Raw genomic sequence first — 26,063 nt, forward strand, 5'->3', positions numbered from 1 at the left:
GCATGGTAGATTTTCAAAGTGGGTTTTAACAGCTACCTGAAATAGGCAGTAGCCACCCAGGCAGCTAGCCCGATTGGTCATAGCTGCCTCAGGCATGCCCTCTGCCACTTCTCCCATTCTATGGGTGACAGGGAAGATCCAGGCCATTTTAGCAAGCACTAGGACCAGGGTTTACTGCCAACCGTCCCCCTTCCATGCCCCACCTCCTCCCCACAGGTGAGCTGCCTTTTCCCCAGGCTTTGGCTCTCAGGAGTTCAGGGTTTAGGAGAAGAGAGGAGATTCTCAATGCAAACAAAGGGGAGTCACTTGAGCAGCTCCTATGTTTCTTTTGAGTTCTGCTGAGATTTCTCTCTTCTGGGCTAGCTGTATCTTGCCACACAAATGTTTAAACCAACACCCTCTGGGCACATTCATTTATCCCGTGTGTGTGTGTGTGTGTGTGTGTGTGTGTGTCTGTGTGTGTCTGTGTGTCTGTGTGTTACTGGGGTTTGAACTCAGAGCCTCATACTTGCTAGGCTTGCATTACCACTTAGCCATCCGTGTGTGTGTGTGTGTGTGTGTGTGTGTGTGTGTGTGTGTGTGTGTGTGTGTGTGTGTGTGTGTGTGTGTGTGTGTGTGTGTGTGTGTGTGTGTGTTACTGGGGTTTGAACTCAGAGCCTCATACTTGCTAGGCTTGCATTACCACTTAGCCATGTCTTTAGCCCATTTTTTTGCTAGTTAGTTTGGATATGGAGACTAATGAACTTTTCTGCCTAGAACTGCTATCCTCCAGATGTCAGCCTCTTGAGTAGCTACGTTTACAGATGTAAGCCACTATTCCTACAAGGGTTTGTTCACAGTGCCTCCCAGAACCAATCTGTTAGATACTGAGGGATGGATGACTGTGGCAGTCCTCAGGAATGCCTGTATTGTCACTGGCCCAGGGGGACATGCCCTCTGACCTCACCTGCTGGCATCATGACTCACTGCAGTCCTCTGCCCCACCATAGGAGATGTGTCGGAGCAACCATAAGAAAGTCTTCTGTTCTCTCCCTCTCTGTTCTTGACTTTGTTCACTGAAGGCCCACCAAGCCAGAGCAGAGGGGCCTGGCCAGAGGCGCTACCAGAGTGGATGCATGTGCTCAGCTGTTCTTTTGACTTTCAGATCCGTCTGCGATGTCAGAAGGGCATCCCGCCTTCTCTGAGGGGCCGGGCTTGGCAGTACCTGTCAGGAGGCAAGGTGAAGCTACAGCAGAATCCTGGCAAATTTGAGGTGAGTTTCCTGCCCTCTCCCCACCAATCCTGACATGTCTATGGGCTGTATCTGTTCCCATGGGAGTGACTCCCCCACCCTCATCATCCTGGGCCTTGACAAGGTAGGAAGTAGATGGAACTTTGGGTCCCATGCCCCACTACCCAGCAGGCCAGATTGGCCAAGCCCTGAGGACCTGTGACTCCTGAGGCCTCTCTCTTCTGAGGCTCCAGCCTGAGCAGAACTTAAGGAATGGACACATCTGCCACTCCTCATTTGAGCTTTTTTTCATTCAACAACCAAGTGGTTTGCTTTCTCAGGCAAACTCAGTTCTTGGTGATCAGGAGGGAGTCTTCAGATCATGTCCCTGAATGTCTTAGGTCGATTTTTTTCTCTCTCCAGTACTGGGGCTTGAACTGTGGGTTTGGGCGCTATCCCTGAGCTCCTTTTTTTTTTTTTTGGTCGGTCATGGGGCTTGAACTCTGGACTTGAGTGTTGTCCCTGAGCTTTTCAGCTCAAGGCAAGCACTGTACCACTGGAGCCATAGCACCACTTCCAGTTTTCTGGTGGTTTATTGGAGATAAGAGTCTCATAGACATTCCTGCCCAGGCTGGCTTTGAACTATGATCCTCCGATCTCAGCCTCTTGAGTAGCTAGGATTACAGGTGTGAGCCACTGGTGCCCAGCCCTCAGCTCCTTTTGCTCAAGGTAGGCACTCTACCACTTGAGCCACAGCTCCACTTTTGGCTTTTTTTGTGATTAATTGGAGATAAGAGCCTCATGGACTTTCCTTCTCCTGGCTGACTTTGAACCACGGTCCTTAGATCTCAGTCTGGTTTTTTTTTGTTTTGTTTTGTTTTTGGGTCCAGTTATGGGGCCTGAACTCTGGGCCTGGGCGCTGTCCCTCAGCTCTTCAGCTCAAGGCTAGCGCTCTACCACTTGAGCCACAGCGCCACTTCCGGCTTTTTTCTTTTTTCTTATATGGCACTGAGGAATTGAACCCAGGGCCTCTGGCATGCAAGGCATGCACTCTACCACTGAGCCACCTTCCCAACCCCGATCTCAGTCTCTTGAGTACCTAGGATTATAGGAGTAAGGCCATCAGTGCCCATCTGTCTTGAGTCTGTGTACTGGGTCTTTAGTAGCTTACCCAGCAGGGGCACCCAGGATCTTTCACACGACCTGGTTTCTTACCTTCTGCTCTGACACCTGCCTCCACATTTGGCCAGACCCCATCCCCTTGAATTGCTTGACAGTCCATCAGTCCATCAGCACTGGGGTGGCAGAATCCAACCACTGTGCCCTCTGCCCACCCTCTGCTGCTTCAGCCCCATGGACTGGCCAGGATACAAGATTTCCATTCACTGAGCTGGGCAGCTTCCCTGGCCTGCTCCCCTAGGAGGAACTCTGCAGAGTCAATGGTATCCCCAGAGTTTCCCTGGTTTACCTGCCAGTTCTAGCCCCAGGCATCAGGGTTTGTTCCGAGCTCTTAGGACAGATGAAAGGCGGTGAGTGGAACTGCCAGCCCCCAGCTCTTTGTGGATGTCCTCATACTTCAGTGAATGCTCCTTTCTGACCAGACCTGTTCTCTGAGAAGGTAGGCAGGACAGAGCAGCAGCCTGGTGTTTCTGCTGGTAGAGAGTGTTGAGAGCTATTTGCTGGCAGTACTTGGTCCTGGAGGAAGGGATCTGGTGAGACATCTAGCTGGGGAAACCTGGAACCAGTGCGATTGGACATTCCACCCCTTCACTCCAGAGGCTTCCTCCCAGTGGATCTATCTCCTGCCTCCTGAATCAGGGGCAAAATGGGAGGCTCAGGGATGGAAGCCTACCCTGACCAGAGCCCAGGAGTGAGAACTGAGGAAATGGGGGCCTGGGCAGCCTCCTAGATACACTGGCAGCAGGTGTGAGTGTGTCAGCAGCATGTGCAGAAGAGCATGGAGCTCCGTGTGTGTGTGTGTGTGAGAGTGTGTCAGCAGCGTGTGCAGAAGAGCATGGAGCTCCGTGTGTGTGTGTGTGTGAGAGTGTGTCAGCAGCGTGTGCAGAAGAGCATGGAGCTCCGTGTGTGTGTGTGTGTGTGTGTGAGAGTGTGTCAGCAGCGTGTGCAGAAGAGCATGGAGCTCCGTGTGTGTGTGTGTGTGTGTGTGTGTGTGTGTGTGTGTGTGTGTGTGTGTGTGTGTGTAGTTGAAAGGCCTTCTAAGTATCCTAAGGCTGAGGGCCCCTACAGCAGTCCTGGGAAACCCTAAGAGTGTTTAGGAATATACCTGGAAGGACTTGGCCTGTGGATGATCCAGAGGAAAGCAAACGGAGATGAGAAGCTCTCTGCTACATCATGATCATGAGCCGTAGCCTGGGCATGAGAGAACTGTAGTGGCAAAGCATACCTGGGTATCAGGACCGCCTGTGTACAGGTAGCCCAGGTGCCTGGCCATCTTTGCCAGGGCAAGTTCTGCAGCTCTGACCCTTCCATGCTTACCTGGTTTTTCTCTTTGGCTTTACCTCATGTGATGGTACCAGCTCATCTGCCAGCAGTTACACCTGCCTTTGGTGCCGAGACCTTTCTCCCTAGACACCCTGGAGAATCTCCCACCTTACCAGCCCACTGTTGTTGGATGCCTTGGGCTGCTGGGAGGCCAAATGAATACATCCTGGAAACAGATTTTTGAAGTCTTTGAGTCCCTGTATATCATATGAACTACCAGGAGAATCTGTGGGGGCCACTTCCTCTTCTGCGAAAAGCAAACCTGCATTGTATTCAGATAGTGCCTGGTATGCACAGGACACACACAGTTTTCATGGTGCTCCCATCCTTGACACCCATCCTCCCTCTCTGGACAGTCCAGCGTGTACTTGCTCAGTTTCTTGTACTTGCTCAGCTTCCCTGCTCAGCCTTCCTATTTCGTCTTCTTTTTTAATTGAGGTATGAGTCTATAGGCTAAAATGCCCAGATGTTGAATGTACAAATCAGTGAGCTTTGACAGCAAATACACATCTGTGTAATCAACATGCAAATCAAAGTAGAGAACCTTGCAGCTGAGCAAGAAACCATTTTTCTTGCTGTCTTAGCTTTGTTGTTTCTTTCTAAAGGAACACTTGCTAAAAAAAAAAAAAAAAAAAGAACAAGCCAGGTGCTGGTGGCTCATGCCTGTAATCCTAGCTACTCAAGAGGCTGAGATCTGAGGATCGAGGTTCAAAGCCAGCCTAGGCAGCAAAGTCCCCGTGAGACTCATCTCTAATTAACCACTAGAAAACCAGAAACAGTGGCTCAAGTGGTAGAGTGCTCGCGTTGAGCTGAAGAGTGCAGGAACAGCGCCCAAGCCCCACAACCAACCAAAAAAAAAGAACAAGAAGAAATGTTCAAAGGAAGTCCAAAGAAGAAACTAAAACTTTTGAAACCCCAGCACCTAGAGAAGCCCCTGAGGCTTTGACAGATGTCATGTTCTTCCTGAATTGGTGACACCCTTGGCCATGGTGGGGAGTGCTAGTAGTGGAGAAGCTGGGGTTGGGGCGCTCAGTCATATTTGCCTTCCAGTTCCACAGTTCCACTTCCTCCAATTCTTTGCCCACAAGATCTTGAGCCAGGGTCTTTGATTTTACCTTCATTGTCCTCATCTATGCAGTGCCTTAAGGATGCAATAGCATCCCTCCATACACTGAGTCCTGACTGATATGCCCAGAGGTGATTTCACATTCAGCTGGAGTCCTCTTCAAAGTAGGATGACTGCTCAGGCTTCCCAGAGCTCTGCCTCACTTTGGCCAGGCTTCAATCCCCACTTTCTAGTCCTACCATGGGACTAGATAGGTCTGGTTTCTGGTAGAGGGCTCGTGGAACAACCATGTCCCCCCCACGATACCTCTGCTGTCCTCCCTAGTCCCTGATGTGTGCCCTTGACCCTGTTTTTCTAGGAGCTGGATCTGTCTCCTGGGGATCCCAAATGGCTGGATGTGATTGAGCGTGACCTGCACCGGCAGTTCCCTTTCCATGAGATGTTTGTGTCCCGAGGCGGCCATGGGTGAGCAGGCTGGGCCTGTGGGCTGAGCTGTTATTCTAGGCCCTTGTCCTGGGAGGTGAGGGGGATAAGGAGAGAAGGTAGTGCAATGAGTTTGGGGTACGCTGGAAGCCCAGAAGCCAGCTGTCCAAAACTTGGCTCTCCACATTAGCCTTCTTTGGCTAGAGTTTGGTGGTTCTCATAGTGTCCTTTGACCCCTGGGGCACCTTTCGTCATTTACTCTCCAGACTGCTGAGCTTGCTTATTCTGACTGTCTAGAAACAGGGACAAGAGGGGGTTGGGTGGGCAAGGGGACAAAACTCCCCAGTGAGGGCCCGCCTCCATCTCCTGACCATCCTTCCTTACTCCATATCTGTTTGCTGTCCTGCCTTATGCTCTCCTTGTATCCCTTCTTCACCTGGTCACTGTGGAGTCCACGTGCTATAGTGGGAGATTGACCACTTGGTGACCACATTCAGGTCACCTCCTCCTATCAGGGAAGATTTTGTACATGTGTAGGTGTGGGCGTGGGTGTATGGGAGGCTTGAACTCAGGGCCTGGGCACTATCCTTAATTTTTTACTTAAGGCTGGTCCTCTACCATTTTGAACCACTATTCTACTTCCAGCTAGTTAGTTAGAAACAGCAGACTTTTCTGCCGTTGAATTCATGATCCTCAGATCTCAGCCTCCTGAGTAGCTAGGATTATAGGCATGAGCCCATGGTGCCTGGCAGAAAGGGCAGATTCTGAGGCAGGTCTGGTCCTGTGGGCACAGGTGAAGAATTAGGCAGCAGAGTCACATCTGTCCATCATGCCCTGTCTGGCCTTTCCACAGCCAACAGGACCTGTTTCGTGTGCTGAAGGCCTACACGCTATACCGGCCTGAGGAGGGCTACTGCCAGGCCCAGGCTCCCATTGCTGCCGTGTTGCTCATGCACATGCCCGCTGAGGTACCTCCAGGCCCTGGGTTGGTGGTGGGCAGGTGGGTGGGGACTGCCTGCATCAGCAAGGCCTCATGTCTTTCTTGTCTGCAGCAAGCCTTCTGGTGTCTGGTACAGATCTGTGAGAAGTACCTGCCTGGCTACTACAGTGAGAAATTGGTGAGTGCTTGTTTGTCCTGGGCCCCACCCAAGGCTGGTTACTTTTTCTCTATAGCCACTCCAGGCTGAGTGAAGTCCCTAGACTTATGAGGCTCAGGTCTTCTAGACCTAACATGGTCGGGTACATACTTGCCTCCATCTCTGCTTCCACCACTCTGGCTACTGGGCAGGATAGAAGTTTCTCCAGGGCACCCAGTTCCTCTTCATCTCAGCCCTGGTTTGGGCTTAGTTCAGTATCTATCTGCAGCACTATTCCACTGTCTTTCCCTTGAGAACCTCCACTTCCCCTCAGCTTTCTACCTGGAGAACTTGCTTTGACCCTGACAGGTGGACCCTGTACTACTTCTGAGTGTCCAGTCTTGGGCTCCACCTCATTAGCCCCCAGGTACTCTGAGGCCGTTTTTCACAGGAGCCCACCTCTGTCTAGTTTGCTCCTTGCTGGATCTCAGTCTCCTCCAGAAGTCAGCACCCTACAGGCAGCAGCCACCAGATGAATAAATGAAGGCCTGGTTCTAGTCCCCCTCCCTGTGGGCCCTGTTCATGACCCTATGGCTTTGATGTTCGTTCCCCCCCCCCCCCCCAGGAGGCGATCCAGCTGGATGGTGAGATTCTCTTCTCCCTGCTGCAGAAGGTGTCGCCTGTAGCCCACAAACACCTCAGCCGGCAGAAGATTGACCCCCTGCTCTATATGACAGAGTGGTTTATGTGCGCCTTTGCCCGCACCCTACCCTGGAGTTCCGTGCTGCGTGTCTGGGACATGTTCTTCTGTGAAGGTGCTGGGCTGGGCTGGGGAGAGTACCAGAGAAGCCCCGAAAGGCCTGCTTGCGCTCACCACTCGCCCTCCACCTCCATGCAGGCGTCAAGATCATCTTCCGGGTGGGGCTGGTGCTGCTGAAGCATGCGCTGGGTTCCCCTGAGAAGCTCAAAGCCTGCCAGGGCCAGTATGAGACCATCGAGCAGCTGCGGAGCCTCAGCCCCAAGATCATGCAGGAGGCCTTCCTGGTCCAGGAGGTGTGGCCCACCACTGCGCCTTACCACTGAATGGGAGGGGGAGGACATGGAGGGGATCTTCGGAGGGGTCCTGGTAGGCCTTTGTCACCCACTCCAGGCTACTGTTCAGTGGCTCAGGACAAAACTGGGGCGGTCCTCATCCTCCTGGCTGGATAAAGAGAAGGGGGCATAAATGGGATTAGGGTTTTTCCTATCCAGTAGGAGTAGAGGGGAGCTATAACCTGCATCCCTCAACCCCTCAGTTTCTTTTGTTGGTGGTGGTGATGGTGGTGATCATAGGGCTTGAATTCAGGGCCTGGGCAGTGTTCATGAGCACTTTTGCTCAAGGCTAGCACTCTGCCACTTTGAGCTACAGCTCTACTTCAAATTTTATGGTGGCTAATTGGAGCTAAGAGCCTCACAGACTTTCTTGCCAGTGCTGGCTTTGAACTGCAATCCTCAGATCTCCGTCTCCTGAGTTGCAAAGATGGTAGGCGTGAGCCACCAGCACCTTGCTCCTAGGTTTCTTTGTGTGTGTGTGTGTGTGTGTGGTGTGTGTGTGTTGTGTGTTGTGTGTGTGTGTGGTGTGTGTTGGTACTGAGGCCTGAACTCAGGACCAGGACCCTCTCACTTAGCATTTTTTGATCAAGGTTGGCACTTTACCACTTGAGCTATATCTCTGCTTCTGGCTTTTTTGATGATTGATTGGAGATGAGGATGAGGATTTTTCTGCCTGGGTTGACTTTGAACCAAGATCCTCAGATCTCAGCCTCCTGAGTAGCTAGGATTATAGGTGTGAGACACCAGTGCCTGGCTTATTCTCCCCATTTTTTCCCCCCTTGGACGATACTTGTCTTGGGGTTGTGACGAAGAGACACATTCTTCTCCAGATGGGCCTGAGGTCAGAGCTGATGCTGTGCAGAAGCAGAGGCCGTCTTTGTACTTGCTTTACCAGCAGCCGAGGAGGGCTATGGCTTATACCCTCATTGTCCATGTGAGGAATAGAGGCTCACGGAGGCAGCATCTCAAAGTGATTCCCTCAGTCACCAGCCAGAAAGTATAGTGGAGCTGGGATGTAAGCCTAGGCAGTCAGGTTGCCTTGGGCAATGGGGGGGGGGGGAACGACGTTGTTCTAGCCCAGGTGCTCACCTGTCTGAGCCTTACTCTTCCTGCCCAGTAGGGAAGGCCAGTGGCTCCTTGAGTGGCCTGAGGCAGGTGCCTGGTACAGAGTTTTGGGACTTGTATTCACAAAGCCCATCTTGCTGGGGTCAGCTGTCAGCAGTCAGAGCTGGGGGAGACAGCAGAGAAAGGAAACTCAGCTGGGGTACAGATGGGGATCGGCCTTCTTCCTGCTTACCTGGCCCCTCTTCCCACCACAGGTGGTTGAGTTGCCCGTGACTGAGCGCCAGATCGAGCGGGAGCACCTCATCCAGCTGCGGCGCTGGCAGGAGACTCGGGGAGAGCTGCAGTGTCGCTCCCCGCCAAGGCTGCATGGTGCCAAGGCCATCCTGGAAGCAGAGCCTGGCCCCCGACCCACCCTGCAACCCTCGCCATCTATCCGCCTTCCCCCAGATGTCCCCTTTCCCGGCTCCAAAGCCAAGCCACCCAAGCAGGTCCAGAATGAGCAGCGGAAGCGGTCGAAGGCAAGTGGGCAGCCGGACAAGGCCCTGGCACCCAGTCAGGACACAGTGGTGACTGCCGCAGGAGATGCATGTCCCCCACAGGAAGTGCCCCCAAAGGACCCAATTTCCCAGCACCTGACCCCTCAGGACTCTGCTCCCCAGAACTTAGTCTGCCATCGCTCCCAGGAGAGCCTGACTTCCCAGGAGAGTGAAGACACATACTTGTAACCCTGGCAGCTCAGACCTCCAGGATGGGGTCTCAGCACACCTGGGTCGAAGACTGACACTCCAAGCCTTGCTTGCCCGCTTGGCCACCAGATCAGGACGGATTCTGGTTGGCCCAGCAGATTCTGCCTGAGTCTCTTATTTATTTTCTCTATAGAGCGGAGCTCCGGTGGCCTAGCCAACATCAGCAGAAGCGAGAGCCTAGTGATGGGGCCTCATTCAGCCCCTCCTCCTGGGGGAGGTGCTTCCCAGTGCTAATGTCCTGACTTGAGGGGGGTCGTGGGGTACTCTTTGTGTAAAATAGAAACATGATTTTGTACAGAAATAAACAAGCTTGTGTAGAGAGCTGGTGTATAGCTTAAGAGCAGGAATGCCCCTGCTTGGCATCTCTTCTTCACCAGGCCTTACAGAGCCCCTCGTCCTGGCCCTGGTCTAGCAGGAGCTGGGTCCTCCGTAGGAGCTTCTCTGAGAAGTTTCTTTGACAGAGGAGTTGCCAAGTTCAGGGTGAGCTGATCTGGACCCTTGCTTTCTCTTCTCCCATCCCTGCTGCATCATGTCCGTCCACCATGGACAAGGGATAATGCTGGAGCCCAGCACTGGGTGAGAGCAGGGCATGATCCAGGCCCTGGTCCCTCCTCTTCACTAAGGAGGCGCCTGCCTTCCTTTCCCCCTCCCCTGCCCTCCCTTCCCCCTCCCCCTCCCTCATTCCTCTTCTCTCCTCTCCCTCCCCTCCCTCCCTCCCATTGAACTCAGGGCTGGGCACTGTCCTTTCACTTTTTTCAAGGGGCGGCACTCTACCACTCAAGTCACAGCTCCCTTTCCAGCCATTTAGTGCTTAATTGGGGATGAGTCTTATGTCCACGTTTTGAATCTCACTCCTCAGCTCTCAGCCTCCCAAAGTGCTAGGATTATAGGTATGAGCCATTAGCACCCAGCTAAGAAGCTGCTTCCTTGCCCTCCCAGGCCAGTCCTGTTGCCATTGCAGGATGGAATTCTGAGCACTCCTAGCACCTGGGGTGAGGCATTCTGAATGTCCTCGTGTTCAATCCTGGCCTTCCTCAGCAGCTGATGAGTGAGGAGAGACATCTGTTTACTGAGTACCTACCATGTGCTGGGCTGGGCTAGATATGCCTGACATGAACCACAGGCTGAGTGCGAAAGGAATCCCTCTTCCTCTGTGAGGAACCTCTTGAAGCCTCTCCATCTAGTTCTAGATGACCTGCCTGCCATGGAGTTAGGCACTAGGTCACAATCTGATGACAGGCAATGGTGAGGACAGGGTGTCCCTGGGAGAGGCTCCCCTCACCCCCCCCCCCCCTCTGCTGAGGAAGCAGCTTTTCCAGTCAAACAATAGCGGCTGTTCCTGGCAGAAGACCAAGCAGGGCCTGGCCATAGCGGGAGGGGATGGAGGAGGGAAGAGCCTCCCTGGGAGCTTTCATGCATCGCCCCGTCCTGGAACATCTTGTCCTGATACAGCTGGGGATATTGAGGCTAGGGAGGTGAATGGGCAGACTACCGATTTCCTGCCTCCTGCCCCTCACCCCTGTGGTTTCCCACCCCATGTGCACCTGCCATGGATGGCCTGAGCTCAACCTCTGGAACATTCTCTCCCTCCCCCCAGGAGTCAGGGCAAGATGTTGGTGACTGCAGCGTTCATGGAAACATCCCTAGCGTGGTAGCTTCCCATTCTGCGTGTTGGCCCAGGCAGGCTGGATACCAACGAGGCCTGAGGTCTGCTTTTCCCCTACTTAGGTACAAGGCCTCAGACCTAAAGTTTCAGTGTATTAGGACAGACATGCCCCCTGGAGCATGCCCGGCCTTGCCTAGGAACCAACCTGAGCTTGCTGGTGCTTGCTTGGCCTTGGGGTCGTCTTAGACCTGCAGAAGCCTGATCAGATCTGGGGTGTCTGCCAGTGTTTGGAGGAGGGGAGATGTGGATGTGCTCAAGCCAGTTGGGTTCTGCTGACGGCTACAAGCGTCTTTGTGAAGGCCTCTGTGGCGCTTGCTTCTGGCCTGGTTTTCCTGTGAAGGGCCTCAAGCCATAAGTTGGGGCCACCAGCATTGCCGACCCCACAGCATGTCGCTGGGAGATGGCTAGGGCTCTCCTTATCTCTGAGCACTGGTGGGGAGCTTTCTTCTAGTCTGGAAGTTGGGTGAGCAAAATGGCACCGCTGTAGGCCCCCACGCAAGTTGGGAAAGGGAGTATATCCATGCCAATGCTAGGCAGTCCTTGCTGTGGACCTGGGGTAGGTCACCCCCTGCCCAGCTAGCTTTGGAGGCCCCGCCCCACCCCTCCCAGCTCTGCACGTGGAAAGGTGGAGAAAGTGGAGCAAATCACTGGGCCATCAGGGTCCTGGGCCTCTGTCCCCCCCAGGCCTCTCATCCCCGGCCTTTAGGGCCTGCGTTCAGGTCCCAGCCGAACTAGAGTTCTTTAGCCCCTTCCGTATCTTTAAGACGGCAACCAGCAGGCCGAGGTGCACGCCTGAAAGAAACAAGCCCGTGCTTCCGGCACATTCCCGAGCCCCGCCCGTCAGACGTCTTGCGGAAGGGGGGGGGCAGCCGCGCGCGGGGGCGTGGCCAGGGCGGGGCCTCAGGCCTCGCGAGAGGGCGGGGTCACAGCTGAGCCAGGGCGCCAGGGGTGGAGCCATCCGGGGTAGGGCTCGGCCAGCGAGTGAAGCTCTGGTTCGGGGAGGGGGCGTGGTCACTCTCATTGGCTGTGCTTCTGGAGGGGCGTGTCTATCCGGGAGGACGCTGGGCGGGGCCACAGCGCTGGGCGGGCCCCGCCGCGTAGCGGGTGGCGTGGATACCGCGACACCGCGGCTCCTTTAAGTCCCGGGGCGCCACCCCCGCTGCCCCGCCCCCAGCCTGGGTCTAGCAGGCGGCGGCGTCGGGGCCGCGCTAGCCGCGATGGAGCTGCACATCCTGGAGCACCGGGTGCGGGTGCTGAGTATCGCCCGGCCCGGTCTCTGGCTCTACACCCACCCGCTCATCAAGCTGCTGCTCCTACCCTGCCGCAGCCGGTGCGCGCCCGGGCCGGGGGCTGGGCTGGGGCTGGAGGATGAGGGTCGCCTCGGAGCGAGGGGGAGAGGGTGGGGAGGCACTCCCCACGCCGGCCGCCATCCGGCTTGGTCCTACCCTTCCTGGGACGCGCCTATCCGGCCCCCGTCCCGGGGCCGGGGCCGGCCGGCGCAAACAGCCTGGGGTGGGTCCCGCTCCGCTCCGCAGGGGGCGAGGCGGGGACCGCCCTCCACGGCCGTCTGCGGACGCCTCTCATCAGGTTGGAGGAGCTGATGGAGGAGGGCAAGGTCCGGTGCCCCTGGGGCTGGCGTCCCGGGGTGCCTGAGGCCCCCCTTCCCTGGCATGGAGGGGCGGGGGAAGGTCTGGAGGAGGCTGAGAACTTCGCGATCCCAAGGCGCGGCCTACACCCCCATTGCTCAGTGGAGGAAACTGAGGCCGGGTGTGGGGGGGTGTCAGGAAGTCCACTGGCAGTGGGAGCAGAGTCCGTTCTCCCTCTACCCCTCTGCTGGGGTTTCCTCCCCGGCTGAAGACCCTCCCTCACCCCTATCAGGTGCAAATTCTTCAGCCTGACGGAGACTCCGGAGGATTACACACTCATGGTGGACGAAGAGGGCTTTGCAGGTGGGATCACTTGTGCTCTCTGCCCAGGATCTCAAGTCCTGAGAAATCTTGGACCTTAAAGGATCTGAGTTCGAATCCACCACTCAGGGGCTGTGTGTCTTTCAGCAAATCTCTTCCCTTCTCCGGGCTGTGTCCAGTTATGTAAAATGGGTGTCGTTGGAGTGGGGGTGTCTACACAAGGTCTCTCATGAGGGCCTTAAAAAGTTAAGATCTATGCGGGGCTGAGGGTAAGAGAGGGGCAGTAAGCCTTAGGCCGGCACAGAGGCCCGGGTGAACAGCTTCAGGCAAGAGTTGGGGGTTCCTGCAGCAGTTTTGATCTCCTAGACACTATTCCTCTTATCTCCTTCGAGTTGGTCAGCTCCTCCCCTGCTGGTCTGGGAACTCCAGGAGTCTGAGGGTTGGGGAAGGAATGCAGGAGCAGGCAGCCATCCCAGAGCAGGGTCCTGGGGGCCTCCTGGCTGTGCTTGGGCGAACAGCAGCCTCTCTGGCCCTTGTTCCTGCTCAGGACTGGACGCTAGCCCTGGTCCCTCCCTGGGCCTTGGGGCTGACATGTGGCTTCAACTCTTGGCTGTCCAGGCCCATCCGACAGGCCTGGAGGCTTCAGCCAGCCAGCTGGAGTTTGGTCTAGCCTTCAACTCCCAACTTCAGGCCTTAGTTTCCCTGTTTGTATTGCTGGGCAGTCAGTCTGCAAACAGAAAGCATCTCTGGCCAACATGATCTGCTGGCGCCTCCTGGTGGTGTCAAGTGATCATGAACAGGCTGGAGGTGTAGATCCCATTTTACAAACAAGCTCAAATCACTTGCCCCACATCAAGCAGCAAGTAAATGGCAAAGCTGGGATTTGAACCCAGTTCTGAGTCTGGATTTCTAATTTTATGGGAAAGGTTTAACCCTATTGGACCAGCTCTTGAATCACTTCTTTTTTTGGGGGGGGGGGTTCCTGTCGTGGGGCCTGAACTCTGGGCCTGGGTGCTGTCCCTCAGCTCTTCAGCTCAAGGCTAGTGCTCTACCACTGAGCCACCTTCCCAGCCCTCACTTCTTTCCTACATAGGGAATTTCAGAACCCTAGCCCCAGTCTCCAGCCCTGTCCCGTACCTTGCTAGAACCTCCCAAGGCTCAACCAGGAAAACTGAGGCTCAGAGAAAGGCAGGGCTACCCCTTCAGGCTCGGATCAGGCCCGTGCATCTCGCCCACAGAACTGCCCCCATCTGAATTCCTGCAAGTAGCTGAGGCCACGTGGCTGGTGATGAATGTGTCATCTCACAGTGGCACGGCAGTGCAGGCGGCTGGGGTCACCAAGATTGCCCGCTCCGTCATCGCACCCCTGGCTGAGCACCATGTGTCTGTGCTGATGTTGTCTACATATCAAACAGACTTCATCCTGGTGAGTGTCTGTAAATTCTGGGGCAGGGCAGGGCAGTCAAGGATAACGGGGGGGGGGGGGGGGAGAGTGAGGGGCATATCATAATGTACAATCTTTCTATGGCCCAGGTTCGAGAGCAGGACCTGTCAGTGGTAATTCATACCCTGGCTCGAGAGTTTGATATCTACCGTGAAGTGGGTGGGGAGCCTGTGCCTGTGATCAGGGAAGATTCCAGCAATGGCTTTCCCCGTGCCCAGCATGGTGAGGTCTGCCCCTTGACATGCCTTTGTTCTCCCCGGTGTGGGTGGGCCCATGGGTGTGGGAAGACAGGCACCCTTCCCTTACGAAGGGTGAGGCTCCAGGAGAGCGAGCCCACGCCCTGCCCCTTTCCCTAAAGTTCTGCCCACTCCAGTCCTTCCCCTGACTGGCCACCAGAGGTCGCCCCAGCACCACAGATGCCTTTTGACCCGATGACCCTCTTACCTCCAACAGGGTCCAGCCCTACAGTGCACCCCATTCAGAGTCCACAGAACCGCTTCTGTGTCCTCACGCTGGACCCCGAGACGCTGCCATCCATCGCCACCATCCTCATCGATGTACTCTTCTACTCGCACAGGTGGGCCGAGTGTGCACCTGGTCTCTGTTTTTCTGGCTGGTCCTGGGGACTGACCTCTGGGCCTGGGCGCTGTCCCTCAGCTCTTCAGCTCAAGGCCAGCACTCTACCACTTGAGCCACAGCACCACTTCCGGGTTTTTCTGCTTATGTGGTGCTGAGGAATCGAACTCAGGGCCTCATGTATGCAAGGCACGCGCTCTACCACGGAGCCACCTTCCCAGCTCTGGTCTCTGCTTTCACACCAGTGTTACTAACTCACCTTTGTCCTGTCCATCCAGTCTGCTGCTTCTGTGCTTGGCCTTGTTTCTCTGGGTTCCTGAAAGCCAGAGAGAGCTGCCAGGGCCACCCATTCTAGTCCCTTCCCTGGGGTCTGTGGGCCGATGATTAGGAGATGGAACTTGCTGGGTACATGGCAGGGCCCTTGATTTGGGGCTTTCTTCAGTGCCCCCAGAGAGGCAGCCTCTGACGGTCTCGAGTCCAGCTCCATCCCATTTTTCGCCTTCTCCCTCATCGAGGGCTACATCTCCATCGTGATGGATGCCGAGACACAGAAAAAGTATGTGACCTTTGACCCAAGAGGTGGATGGGAAGGGGTGGGGGGGGCACAGACCCTAAGCCAGCCCCCAGGGAGGGAGGGTACCAGGCTCTGCGATCAGCAGGCAGGTCAGCTAAAGGGTCCACCAGGAGATGGGGTCATGGGTGACCCTGCCCACCCCCGCCCCCCCCCACACACCTGTTCCTCCAGGTTTCCCAGTGACCTCCTGCTGACCAGCTCATCCGGAGAGCTGTGGAGGATGGTGCGAATTGGTGGACATCCACTGGGCTTCGGTGAGAGCTACTCGTTTAGGGGAGGGGACCTTGGGTGGGGTGACCCCTGCCACCAGTGTGAGCTACATGTACCCTCCTGAACCCCAGATGAATGTGGCATCGTGGCTCAGATTGCCGGACCCCTGGCTGCTGCTGACATCTCTGCCTACTACATCAGCACCTTCAACTTTGACCATGCGCTGGTGAGCACCGCAGGCCTGGGGGCCAGGGAGAAGCCTGGAGGGAAACTGAGGCCTGGGGAAATGAGGGAGCCACAGAGGCGGTCCCAGCCGGCCTGGATTCATTCCCTGACCTTCCCTCCCGCCCTTTCTCCCTGCCGCCTCCCCCCAGGTGCCCGAGGATGGCATCAGTAGCGTCATCCAGGTTCTTCAGCGAAGGCAGGAGGGTCTGGTATCAGAAGGTTCCTAGAGACCCCAGCAGGCGCCAGCGCCTCCTCTCCACCGGGCTTCCAGAGACTTCTCTGAACTATTTTCTCAAGCTACGGAATGAGCCCACTCCCCTGCTCCTACAGCATGGGGGGGAGGTCCCCTCATTCCGCTTTCTGTATGTAAGCTGCGTGCAGGTACCAGCGCCCGGGGACCCAGGCGTGCTTTCCCGGGGCCCTGGGCAGGTGCCCGCCCCCTCCCTGCTCTGCCCACGCAGGGGAACCTGGTGCTTGGGGCTTATGCCTCCAACCCGTCACTCCCCGTGGGCTTTCGGCATTTGCACAGTCCCTGCTCGAGGCCTGAGCCATCTCCCCCTCCCCCTGGGGCCAGCTGGCCCCCTGGGCACGGCTGTCTTCCAGGTCTGGCCCGTTGTCTCGCTGGCCAGGTGAGTTCTGACAGTGCCTTAAGGAAAGTATTTTTGCATCTCTCCTTTTGTTTTTTTAAACTGTTAATAAAAGACTTTATATTGACTAGATTGTTCTGTGTTCTTGGTTCTCCTCTGAGTTTCATTCTCAACCATGGCTCGCTCACTCTCTCTCTCCTTCCTTCCTTCCTTCCTTCCTTCCTTCCTTCCTTCCTCATGTGTTTTGGCTGCATTAGGGCTTGAACATAAGGCCTAGGCACTGTCCTGTAACTTTTCCATTCAAGGCTAGTACCTACCACAGCTCCACTTCTGTTTTTGTGTGTGTGTGTTTTGCTAGTTAATTGGAGATCAGAGTCTCATGGACTTTCCTGCCTGGTCTGGCTTTGAACTTCCATCCTCAGATCTCACCTTCTTGAGCAGCTAGGATTACTGAGCCACTGACATTCAGCTTCCTTTTCTTTCACCAATAAAGGATTTGAACTCAGGGCCTCACATTGGCTTGGCTTGCTTATTGATGGCAGGTGTTCTATCCCTGGAGCCATGCTTCCAGTTCTACTTTTTGCCAGTGAGTTGGAAGTAGACGCACAGACTTTTCTGCCCAGGCTGGTTTTGGACCAGGCCTCTGGATCTCAGTCTCCTGAGCAGCAGGGATGATAGGTGTGAGCTAGTCAGGCTCTGGGCCTCTCCTTACCTCCACTCCCTTGAGCAGTGCATGAACCACTGGCATGATTCAGATGAGGAACTGAAGTCAGAGGCGACATGACACATGGCTCCCACACAGGGCTGTCTGCTGCTCAAGTCTAGCTTCTTTTCTCCATTCCTATTGCTTCCAGAATAACCCAGAAAGTTGTGGGCATGGGCAGAGAGACACTCAGACTACCTGCCTAGAGTGTCCTTGACCTGGGTGTGGAGAAGCCGTCAAGAAGATCCCTGAGCACCTTTCTCCAGGTGTCCCTTGCTTACTTTTGGACCAAGCCTGAGTTCTTTGTTTTCTTTTTAGGTTCTTGTACTTGAACTCGGGTACTGTTGCGCACGAGACTAGCATGCTACCACTAGAGTCACAGCAACCACTGCTGACTTTCTGGGTGGTTCCTTGGACATAGGAGTCTCACAGACTTTCTTGTCCAGGCTGGCTTTGATCCATAATCCTCAGATCCTAGCCTCTTTGAGTAGCTAGGATTACAGGGATGAGCCACCAGCATCTGGCCAAGCCTGAGTTCCAGCTGTCCCTTTGATGGGCCTTCCCAGAGCTCTGGTGGCTGGGCCTGGGCACTGGGCTTCTGCCCATGGCTAGGACAACAACGCATGTCCTTGAAGGTACCCAGAGCTGGCTCTGTCCCACAATGCCCAAGTGGGCATAGGCTCCTTCTGTGCCTAGATTTTTGTGCCATAATGGGCCACACACCCCTCAACAAGGCCTGGAACCCCCATCAGCCGGTCAAGGGGGCCCCCAGATGCCCTGGGGGGGGTTATCAGGCAAGCTCAGCCCCGCCCCGCCCAGGCTTGGGAAGGGAAGAAGGGCGTGACTTCTGCGTACTCAGAAAAGCCAGAACAAGGGGCCTGACCTCTGGCAGTGCGCCCGCTCTGGTCCTGGGGACCCCAGGGGATGACACCAGCTGAGAGCGCAGCCATGGCCTGGTGAGTGAGCGGCAGAGGCCTGGGAAGGCCTCTTCCTTCCAGCCTCAGTTTCCCCAGGTGCCCAGAAATGTAGTAGCTGCCCCTTTAGAGACCCTAGACGGGAGAAGTTCCTTGGAGTCAGAAGCAGAAAGTTCTGGAGGGTTCTGATTCTGTTCCTGAGGGCCTGTGAGATGGGGAGCCTAGAATGGGGCCGTCAGCCACATCTGGAGCGCTCCTGACCCTGGCTTGGGGTGTCTGTCTGTCTATCTGTCAGTCACTGCTTTGGGTGTTTGTGATACCCTGGTTCTCAGAGGGCTTCAGGCCACACCAGGCCCCTTAAACCAGGTCCCAACTGGCTGTGGGATTTGGGGGGTTACTAATGGCCGGGCCTGGGCGAGATGGCCACGGCATACCCCCAGGAGGCTGGTCTGACTCAGACCCAGGGGTGCATGGCGGCCTGCCCACCCACCTGTGTCCCTGCCTCGTGTCTGAGTGCGCCTGCGCACTGTCGGGCCTTCTGGGGTCCCAAATCGATCCACTGCAGGTGTGCGGAGGAGACCCAGCAGGGGTCGGAGAACGGGCTGAGGGAAGTCAGTGACTCCAGGGGGCTCCGCTCACTCAGGCTGGGGCTCAGGGGCCTGCTGCCTCCTGTGGGGTGGGGAGGGGGGCCGCATGGCCGGCCTTAGGGTGACTTCAGGCTAAGGATTGGGGACATGGACCTCCCAGGAGCCCCCAGGCCTCCCACAGAGGCAGAGATGGAAGCCCAGGGACTTGATCTCATGATACAAATGGGGTGGGGCCGGTGCGGGGAGGAAAGTATGGCCCTGGGAGGGTGAAGAAGGGCCAGAGGGAAACCTCAGCCACAGCCTGATTCTCTGCTTGCTCAGCCCCCTCCTCACACAGAGGAAGCGAATTCCCACAGACAGGTGCAGCCCAGGCCTTCCAGACCCGTGCTCCATCCCTGCCCCAGGGGGGCCCTTGGGTCCTGTGCTAGCCCAAGTGGTTCCTTGATCCTCCATAGTGGTGAGAGAAGCAACGCCATGTGCCCTTGGTGTTCTCCTACCCACCATCCCAGGGGAAAGACCTCAGAAGGAGCAGCCTGGGGGAACGGAGTCCACCTGCAGCGGGCTGACCACAGGGTGAGTAGCGCGTGGTGAGTGGAGGGCAGGCCCCATTCATGCATGTATTATTCAGGGTGGTCTTCCATGATCCTCCTTTCACACAGGTGCAAATGAAGCCCAGAGAGGCTCAGTGGCTTCCTCAAGGTCACACAGCTGGACACAGGCAGACACTAGAATTCCCCAAAAAAGGTTCACTCCGGAGAGGAGATGGGGAGTCTCCCTGAGGTGTGTTGGGGGGGAGCTGAACCCCAAGCGATAGCAAGGTTTTGCAAGATCCCTTTGTCATGGCAGCTGTGTGCGTTGGTGGCGGGGTGTCTGCTGCCGGTGGCAACGGGGGTGTGGGCAGGCACGCGAGGCCTGACCTGGGGCGGGCACAGGGCTGGGTGGGGATTGGGCAATGGCTGCGGTTTCTGTCTCACTTTCCCAGGCTTGCCCTGGGTTGGATGTCCGACACAAGGAGGCCCCCGGGGGGGGCGGTGCCCAGAAGGTTCTTCCCCGAGGGGACAGGGGATGCCGTGTAGGACACGCGTGCCCGTGGATGGGCGGTGCCGCAGGGCTGTGGTAGCAGTGTCCACGTGTGGAAGAGACGGTCCTTCAGGATGGATGTCGGTCAGCACCGGCTGGGGGCCTGCCTCGTGTGTGTGTGTGTGTGTGTGTGTGTGTGTGTGTGTGTGTATGTGTGTGTGTGTGTGTGTGTGCATGCATGCACACTGCCAGTGGCTGGGCTGCATGTCTTTGATATATACGTGTGTGTGCATGCACACACACACACACACACACACACACACACACACACACACGGCTGAGGTCAGTACTCTTCAAGGCTGCAGGTAGACTAGTAGGACTAGTAGGAAGCAGGGCTCCAGGAAGGGCCTGGGGCCTCCGACTCGTTCTTGACCCCTCTTGAACCCTTCCTTGTAGCCTGACTCACTGTCTGAGCCCTTTGGTTTTCCTGGGGTTGCTCTGTGCTTTGTTTTGATTTCATTTGCCACTGGGGATGAGTGAACCCGGGGTCTTTCACGTGCTTAGTAGGCACTCTATCAATGAGCTACCTATTCAGATCTTGCTGTAGTGTTTTTAAGTCTGCCTTTCATTTTTAAAAAATGTGAAGTAAAAGCTATATAATATAAAAAATTTAAAAAGTGAGACAAGAGTCCCTCTTAGCTCAGACTAGCCTCAAATTTTCAGTCCTGTCCCAGCCTCCTGAGCACTGGGATTATAGGTGTGCATTACCACATCTGGCTAAAAAATGGACTGATTTTGGTTGACTGATAGAAAAGTTTGGAAGCTATGATAGCTTCTCAGGAAGCTGAGATTTGAGGATCAAGGGTTCAAAGCCATCCTGGGAAAGAGAAGTTCATGAGACTCTTTTTTTTGGTCAGTCGTGGGGCCTAAACCCTGGGCCTGGGCACTGTCCCTCAGCTCTTCAGCTCAAGGCTAACGCTCTACCACTTGAGCCACAGCACCACTTCCAGCTTTTTCTGTTTATGTGGTGCTGAGGAATCGAACCCAGGGCCTCATGCACGTGAGGCAAGCACTCTACCACTGAGCCACCTTGCCAGGCCTTCATGAGACTCTTATCTCCAATTAATCACTCAAAAGCCAGAAGTGGAGCTGTGGCTTAAGTGGTAGAGTGCCAGCCTTGAACAAAAACCTGAAGCAGAGCCTGAGGCCTTGAGTTCAAGTTCCAGTACCGGCTTAATTTAGTTAGAATCAGGGAAAGCACTCTACCACTTGAGCCACACACGCAGTACAAACTTAATCATTTAAAACCATTGAATAATTCAGCAGTACTTAGCACACTGACAATGTTGTACCACCCTCAGCTCCACGGAGTGCCAAAGCATTACTCACTCATCACCTCAGAAGCAGACGTCATGTTCATCGGTCCCTGCTCCTTTCGCTCTCACTTCCTGACTGCTCTGCGTTGACCTCTTTTGGGTATTTCATTTACACAGACGCTTACAATCATTCAGCACATGGCTTTCACTTCTTTCATTTAGCATCATGTACTTGGAATGTGGTGGTACTATGGCAATCTTTTTCAGGACTAAATAATACTCCATTATATAGCTACTCTGGGTTTTGTTTATTCAGAATCTTTTGCAGGACCTTCGGTTCTGTCTTGTCCACCCTTTAGTGATTAAGCTCTGCCTTCTAGATGTGGAGATGCTTGGCATATTTAATGCCTTAGCCCTGCCTGCCAGCCTGTCTTCCTTCCTTCTTTCCTTCCTTCCTTCCTTCCTTCCTTCCTTCCTTCCTTCCTTCCTTCCTTCCTTCCTTCCATCCTTCCCCTCCGTCCCCTCCTTCCTTCCCCTCCTTCCCTTCCTTCCTTCTTTTGGATCTAACCCCAACCCCCCTATCCCATTGGATAGCTACTAGTAGGCCTTGTCATGGGGTGCTTCAATGACCTTCTCTCCAGTCTGTCTGTCTGTCTGTCTCTCCCCTCTCCCTCTCTTTCTCTGTGCAGGTCCTGGGGCTTGCATTCAGGGCCTGAGTGCTGTTCCTGGGCTTTTTGGCTCAAGGCTAGCATTTACCAGTTGAGCCACAGCTCAAGATGAGTTTCATGGCCTTTCTTAATCAGGGTGTTTTTGAACTGTGATCTTCAAATCTCAGCCTCCTGAGTAGCGAGGATTACAGGTGTGAACCACTGGCACCTGGCTTATTCTTTCTCTCTCTCTCTCCCTCAAATAAATGCCCAGAGATTTTCCTGCAGCCTCTGAAAGAGGAGGAAAGTGCCTTTCCACAGCGTCTAGTCTGGTTCACGGCCTCAGGCTGGCAACAATCGATGGTGCAGCGCTCTGGTGTCCCAGCGCTGTGGGGACGCTGCCCCTCCCCCAATACTTTTCCAATGTCTTCCCGGCAAGGCAAAGTCTGATCCCAGCCACCTTTGCTCTCCATGCAGCCTGCATCCAGAGAAGGCCCAGGGTGGCTACTTCTTCCTCCCTCCTCCTTCTTCCCCTTCCCCTTCATCCTCAGCTTGTGCAGCAAGGGCTCCAGATCAAAGAGCCAGAAAACCAGCTCGGCCTGCCCCAAGGAGACCACGATTGTATCCCACCGAGCTGAGACACACGGGAACCGGGTGAGCTCTGGCTCTAGCTGGCACCAGGACTCAGGGGATGGCCTCACTGGCCCTCTTTGTGCTTCCTGCCCTGTGGGGCTTGGGGGAGATGAGCAGACTGGCAATGTTCATGCTCAAGCCGTGGCTTGTCTGGCACCAGTGGCTCACACCTGCAACCCTAGCTCTTCAGGTGGCTGAGATCTGAGGATCATGGTTCGAAGCCAGCCTAAGCAGGAACGGCTGTAAGGCTCATCTCCAGTTAACCAGCAAAAAAGCTGGAAGTGGAGTTGTGGCTTAAGCACGAGAGTTCTAGCCTTAAGCCAGAAAGCAAAGGGACAGCGTCCAGCAGGCCCTGAGTTCAAGCCCCAGGACCACATTAAAAACCCCCAGCTCTGTGGCTGAGGCGTGCTCTGGGCACCCCATGGCTGTTCCAGGGAAGGTTTTCACAATGTGCAGGTGCACTACCGCACCGGGGTACCAGGAAGGCCCCGCTGGGCCAGGCATCTCCCCTCCGGGATGGGGCGACACAGGCGCAACCTCAGAAAGGGGTTTTGGTGCACCCGAGCATGCGCAGGCTCGTGTGTGAGAAGCGCGCATGCGCGCCCAGCCACCCTGCCCCACCTGCTCCGCAGCCCTGGCCTGTTCCCTGGGTGGCTTGGAGATTTTGGGCAACGCCGCTATGATTTATTTATTATTTTGCCGGTGGTATTGACATTTGAACTCAAAACCTCACACTTGCTAGGCAGCATTCTACCACTTGAACCATGCCCCTAGCCTTGTTTTTTTTTACTTTTTGGTTTTTTTTTTTCAGATAGGGTCTCATGCTTTGGCTCCAGCTAGTCTTATACTATGATCTTCCTAACTCTACTTCCTGCATAGATTGGATTACGACATGCATGACCAAGCTTAGATTCCCCCGTCTCCCCCCCTCCCCCTAAGAAAAGGCAGGGCTGTCCCCTCCAGTGAAGACTAGACAGTTTCTTTGAGATCGGGTGCTGCCTGTGTGGAATTTGAGCCAAAGTAAATTCTTTACTAGGAAGCAGCAGAAATGCTTTAGTTTTCTCTTTTTTTTTTTTTTTTCAGTTAGTTTTCCTGGAAAGTGTTGCAATCTACATGGGGTGTGGAGGGGGTGGGAGCAGATTTCAAATTTGCTTATTAAAAAAAAGTCATCATAAATAAAAAAGTCAGCATCTTTTGATTCGAGGCTGCCCAGAAATAAGATCCCGTGGCTGGGGTACATTGAAAATGGTAGCAATCAATTTCCTTGGCAAGCAAAACCGGGATAGCAAATGTAGAAGGGCCTGAAAGAAGCTACTGAGGCCTGTGGGCAACTTCTAGAACCCTGGAGCTGGGTGCACAGATGTGGGTGCACATCTGGATCCTGCAGGCTAAGAACCTCAGGTCCCCACTTCCCCAAGACTTCTGCACGTAGCTACTTGTCTGTTTAAGGATTTTTTGGACACCTACTATGTTCTGAGGCCTTTGATACCTTTCAGAAGGAGTGAGGAGCCATAATCACAATGCATACACCTTCTGGAATTTCGTTTTGTTGGGAGAAACAGCTCCCAGTGAACATGTACGCCTCTGAAATGCTGCACAGAGCCACAGCTGATACTCAGGGAGGGTGGGATGAGGATTAACATAGGATCTATTGTTTCTAATGTCCTAGACACCTATTGGTCTGATTTAAATAATCTGATGTTTTGCATGAGGCTCTGAGTTCGATTCCTAGCATCACATAAACAGAAAAAGCCGAAGTGGTGCTGTGGCTCAAGTGGTAGAGCACTAGCCTTGAGCTAAGAGTGCAGGAAGAGTGCTTAGGCACAGAGTTCAAGCCCCATGACGGACAAAAAAATAATGATGTTTGAAACTAAGTGTATATTGTCATTGCTAGAAAACTCAGCATATAGGGGCTGGGAAGGTGGCTCCGTGGGAGAGTGCTTGCCTCACATGCATGGGTCCCGGAGTTTGATTCCTGAGCACCACATAACCAGAAAAAGCTGGAAATGGTGCTGTGGCTCAAATGGTAAAGTGCTAGCCTTGAGCTGAAGAGCTTAAGGACAGTGCCCTGGCCCAGAGTTTAAGCCCCATGACCAACCAAAAAAAAAAAAAAGAAAAGAAAAAGAAAACAGCATACAGCTCCACTCCTTTATGCCTTATATATTGATGGTACTGTGGATTAAACTCAGGGTCTTGTAGTAGTTAGAAAGATGCTCTTTGGAACTAGGCACCAGTGGCTCATTCCTGTAATCCTAGCTACTCAGGAGGCTGAGATCTGGGGATTGCGGTTCAAAGCCAGCCCAGGAAGGAAAGTCCATGAGACTCTTATCTCCAATAAACCACCAGAAAAACTAGAAGTGGTACTGTGGCTCAAGTGGTAGAGTGCTTGCATTGAGTTGAAGAGCACAGGGACAGCACCCAAGCCCAGAGTTCAAGTCCCACAACTGACAATTTAAAAAAAGAAAAGATACTCTTTGCTATGTGCAGGTGGCTCACGCCTGTAATCCTAGCTACTCAGGAGGTTGAGAGCTGAGGATCACAGTTCAAAGCCAGCCTGGGCAGGAAAATCCATGAGACTGTTATCACCAATTAACTACCGGAAAACCAGAAGTAGTGCTATGGCTCCAGTGATGAAGCGCTCACCTTGAGCTGAAGAGCTGAGAGACAGCGCTCAGCCCAAAGTTCAAGCCCCACGACCGACCAAAAAAAAAAAAATACTCTACCACTTGGGCCATGCTCCCGAACTTTTTTGTTGTCATGGGGCTTGAACTCTGGGCCTGGGCGCTATCCCTGAGCTCTTTAGCTCAAGGTAAGGCTCTACCACTTGAGCCACAGTGCCACTTCCAGTTTTCTGGTGGTTGCTTGGAGATAAGAGTCTCATGGACTTTCCTGCCCTGGCTGGTTTTGAACGGTGGTCCTCAGATCTCAGCCTCCTAAGTAGCTAGGATTATAGGCGTGGGCCACCAGCACACAGCTCCCAACCTTTTTTGCTTTTGTTAATTATACTCTTTTTTTTTTTTTTTTTGCCCTAGTTGACCTGGGCTTGTGTGTGTGTGTGTGTGTGTGTGTGTGTGTGTGTGTGTGTGTGTGTGTGTGTGTGTGTGTGTGTGTGTGTGTGTGTGTGTATGCGTGCCTGTCTGCCTGCCTGCCTTCCTGTCTGCCTGTCCTGGGGCCTGAACTCAGGGTGAGGGCACTGACTGTTAGCTCTTTTGCTCAAGGCTGGCACTCTACCACTTGAACCACATGTCTACTTGTGACATTTTGCTGGTTCAGTGGAGATAAGAGTCTCATGGACTTTTCCTGCCTGGGCTGGATTCAGATGGTGATCCTCAGATCTCAGCCTCCTGAGTAGCTAGAATGACAGCCATGAGCCACCAGCACCAGGCAGTATGCTCAGCTTTTTATTGGTTGATATAAGGTCTTGCTAACTTTTTACCCAGGTTGCTATGGAACCACAATCCTCCTGATTGCTACTTCGTGAGTAGCTGGGATTACAGGTGTGAACCACTGTTCTCAACTTTGGGTTATTTTAATGTAGAACAGTATTTCAGCACCCAGGGCTACTAAGAGGCTCTATCAGGCCGGACAGGACAGTGAGAGCCACGGAGCAGAAGGAAATTCCTTCACACCTATTCTCCATCCTCAATTGGTATGCAGGGCCCTGAAAGGGGATCAGTTACCCAATTTTATGTCCCCTGGGACCCATGGCTTGCTTGCTTGCTTCCTTCCTTCCCATCCTGGGACTTGAACTCAGGGCCTGGGCACTGTCCTTGAGCTCTTTTTCTCAAGACTAGCATTCTACCACTTTAAGCCCCAGCTCCACCTCCGGCTTTTCAGTGATTCATTGGAGATAAGAGTTTCCTGTACTTTCTTG

The 26,063-nt window shown here is 54.3% G+C and overlaps 2 protein-coding genes across 4 annotated transcripts in view; both read left to right on the forward strand.

The window, feature by feature from the left end:
* Tbc1d10a (TBC1 domain family member 10A) overlaps positions 1-9,499 on the forward strand; it is a 38,801-nt gene extending 29,302 nt beyond the window's left edge. For 2 of the 3 annotated variants that reach the window (XM_069994551.1, XM_069994549.1), the window contains exons 3-9: positions 1,145-1,252; positions 5,137-5,243; positions 6,055-6,169; positions 6,254-6,319; positions 6,903-7,092; positions 7,176-7,330; positions 8,689-9,499. In XM_069994551.1, the coding sequence (XP_069850652.1) occupies positions 1,145-1,252; positions 5,137-5,243; positions 6,055-6,169; positions 6,254-6,319; positions 6,903-7,092; positions 7,176-7,330; positions 8,689-9,159 (1,212 nt within the window). In that variant the 3' untranslated portion in view covers positions 9,160-9,499. The remainder of the gene's footprint in view (positions 1-1,144; positions 1,253-5,136; positions 5,244-6,054; positions 6,170-6,253; positions 6,320-6,902; positions 7,093-7,175; positions 7,331-8,688) is intronic. The other variant, XM_069994550.1, reaches the window with a different exon arrangement.
* A 2,520-nt stretch (positions 9,500-12,019) lies between these two features.
* Castor1 (cytosolic arginine sensor for mTORC1 subunit 1) lies at positions 12,020-16,496 on the forward strand. The gene is made up of 9 exons (XM_069994552.1): positions 12,020-12,176; positions 12,725-12,795; positions 13,992-14,179; positions 14,287-14,419; positions 14,651-14,774; positions 15,216-15,329; positions 15,519-15,601; positions 15,689-15,783; positions 15,932-16,496. Exons 1-9 carry the CDS (start codon positions 12,064-12,066, stop codon positions 16,007-16,009), a joined length of 999 nt encoding a protein of 332 aa, XP_069850653.1. The 5' UTR covers positions 12,020-12,063; the 3' UTR covers positions 16,010-16,496.
* Positions 16,497-26,063: the final 9,567 nt, after the last annotated feature.

Source organism: Dipodomys merriami, unplaced genomic scaffold (assembly GCF_024711535.1).
Source record: "Dipodomys merriami isolate MVZ:Mamm:240054 unplaced genomic scaffold, mDipMer1.0.p SCAF_45, whole genome shotgun sequence".
Lineage (NCBI taxonomy): Eukaryota > Metazoa > Chordata > Mammalia > Rodentia > Heteromyidae > Dipodomys > Dipodomys merriami.

Coding starts and splice junctions, on each gene's coding strand:
- Castor1 (XM_069994552.1), top strand. CDS start 12,064: ATGGAGCTGCACATCCTGGAGCACCGGGTGCGGGTGCTGAGTATCGCC. Junction 14,775..15,215: donor GTACTCTTCTACTCGCACAG/GTGGGCCGAGTG, acceptor GGCTTTCTTCAG/TGCCCCCAGAGAGGCAGCCT. Junction 15,330..15,518: donor GATGCCGAGACACAGAAAAA/GTATGTGACCTT, acceptor CTGTTCCTCCAG/GTTTCCCAGTGACCTCCTGC.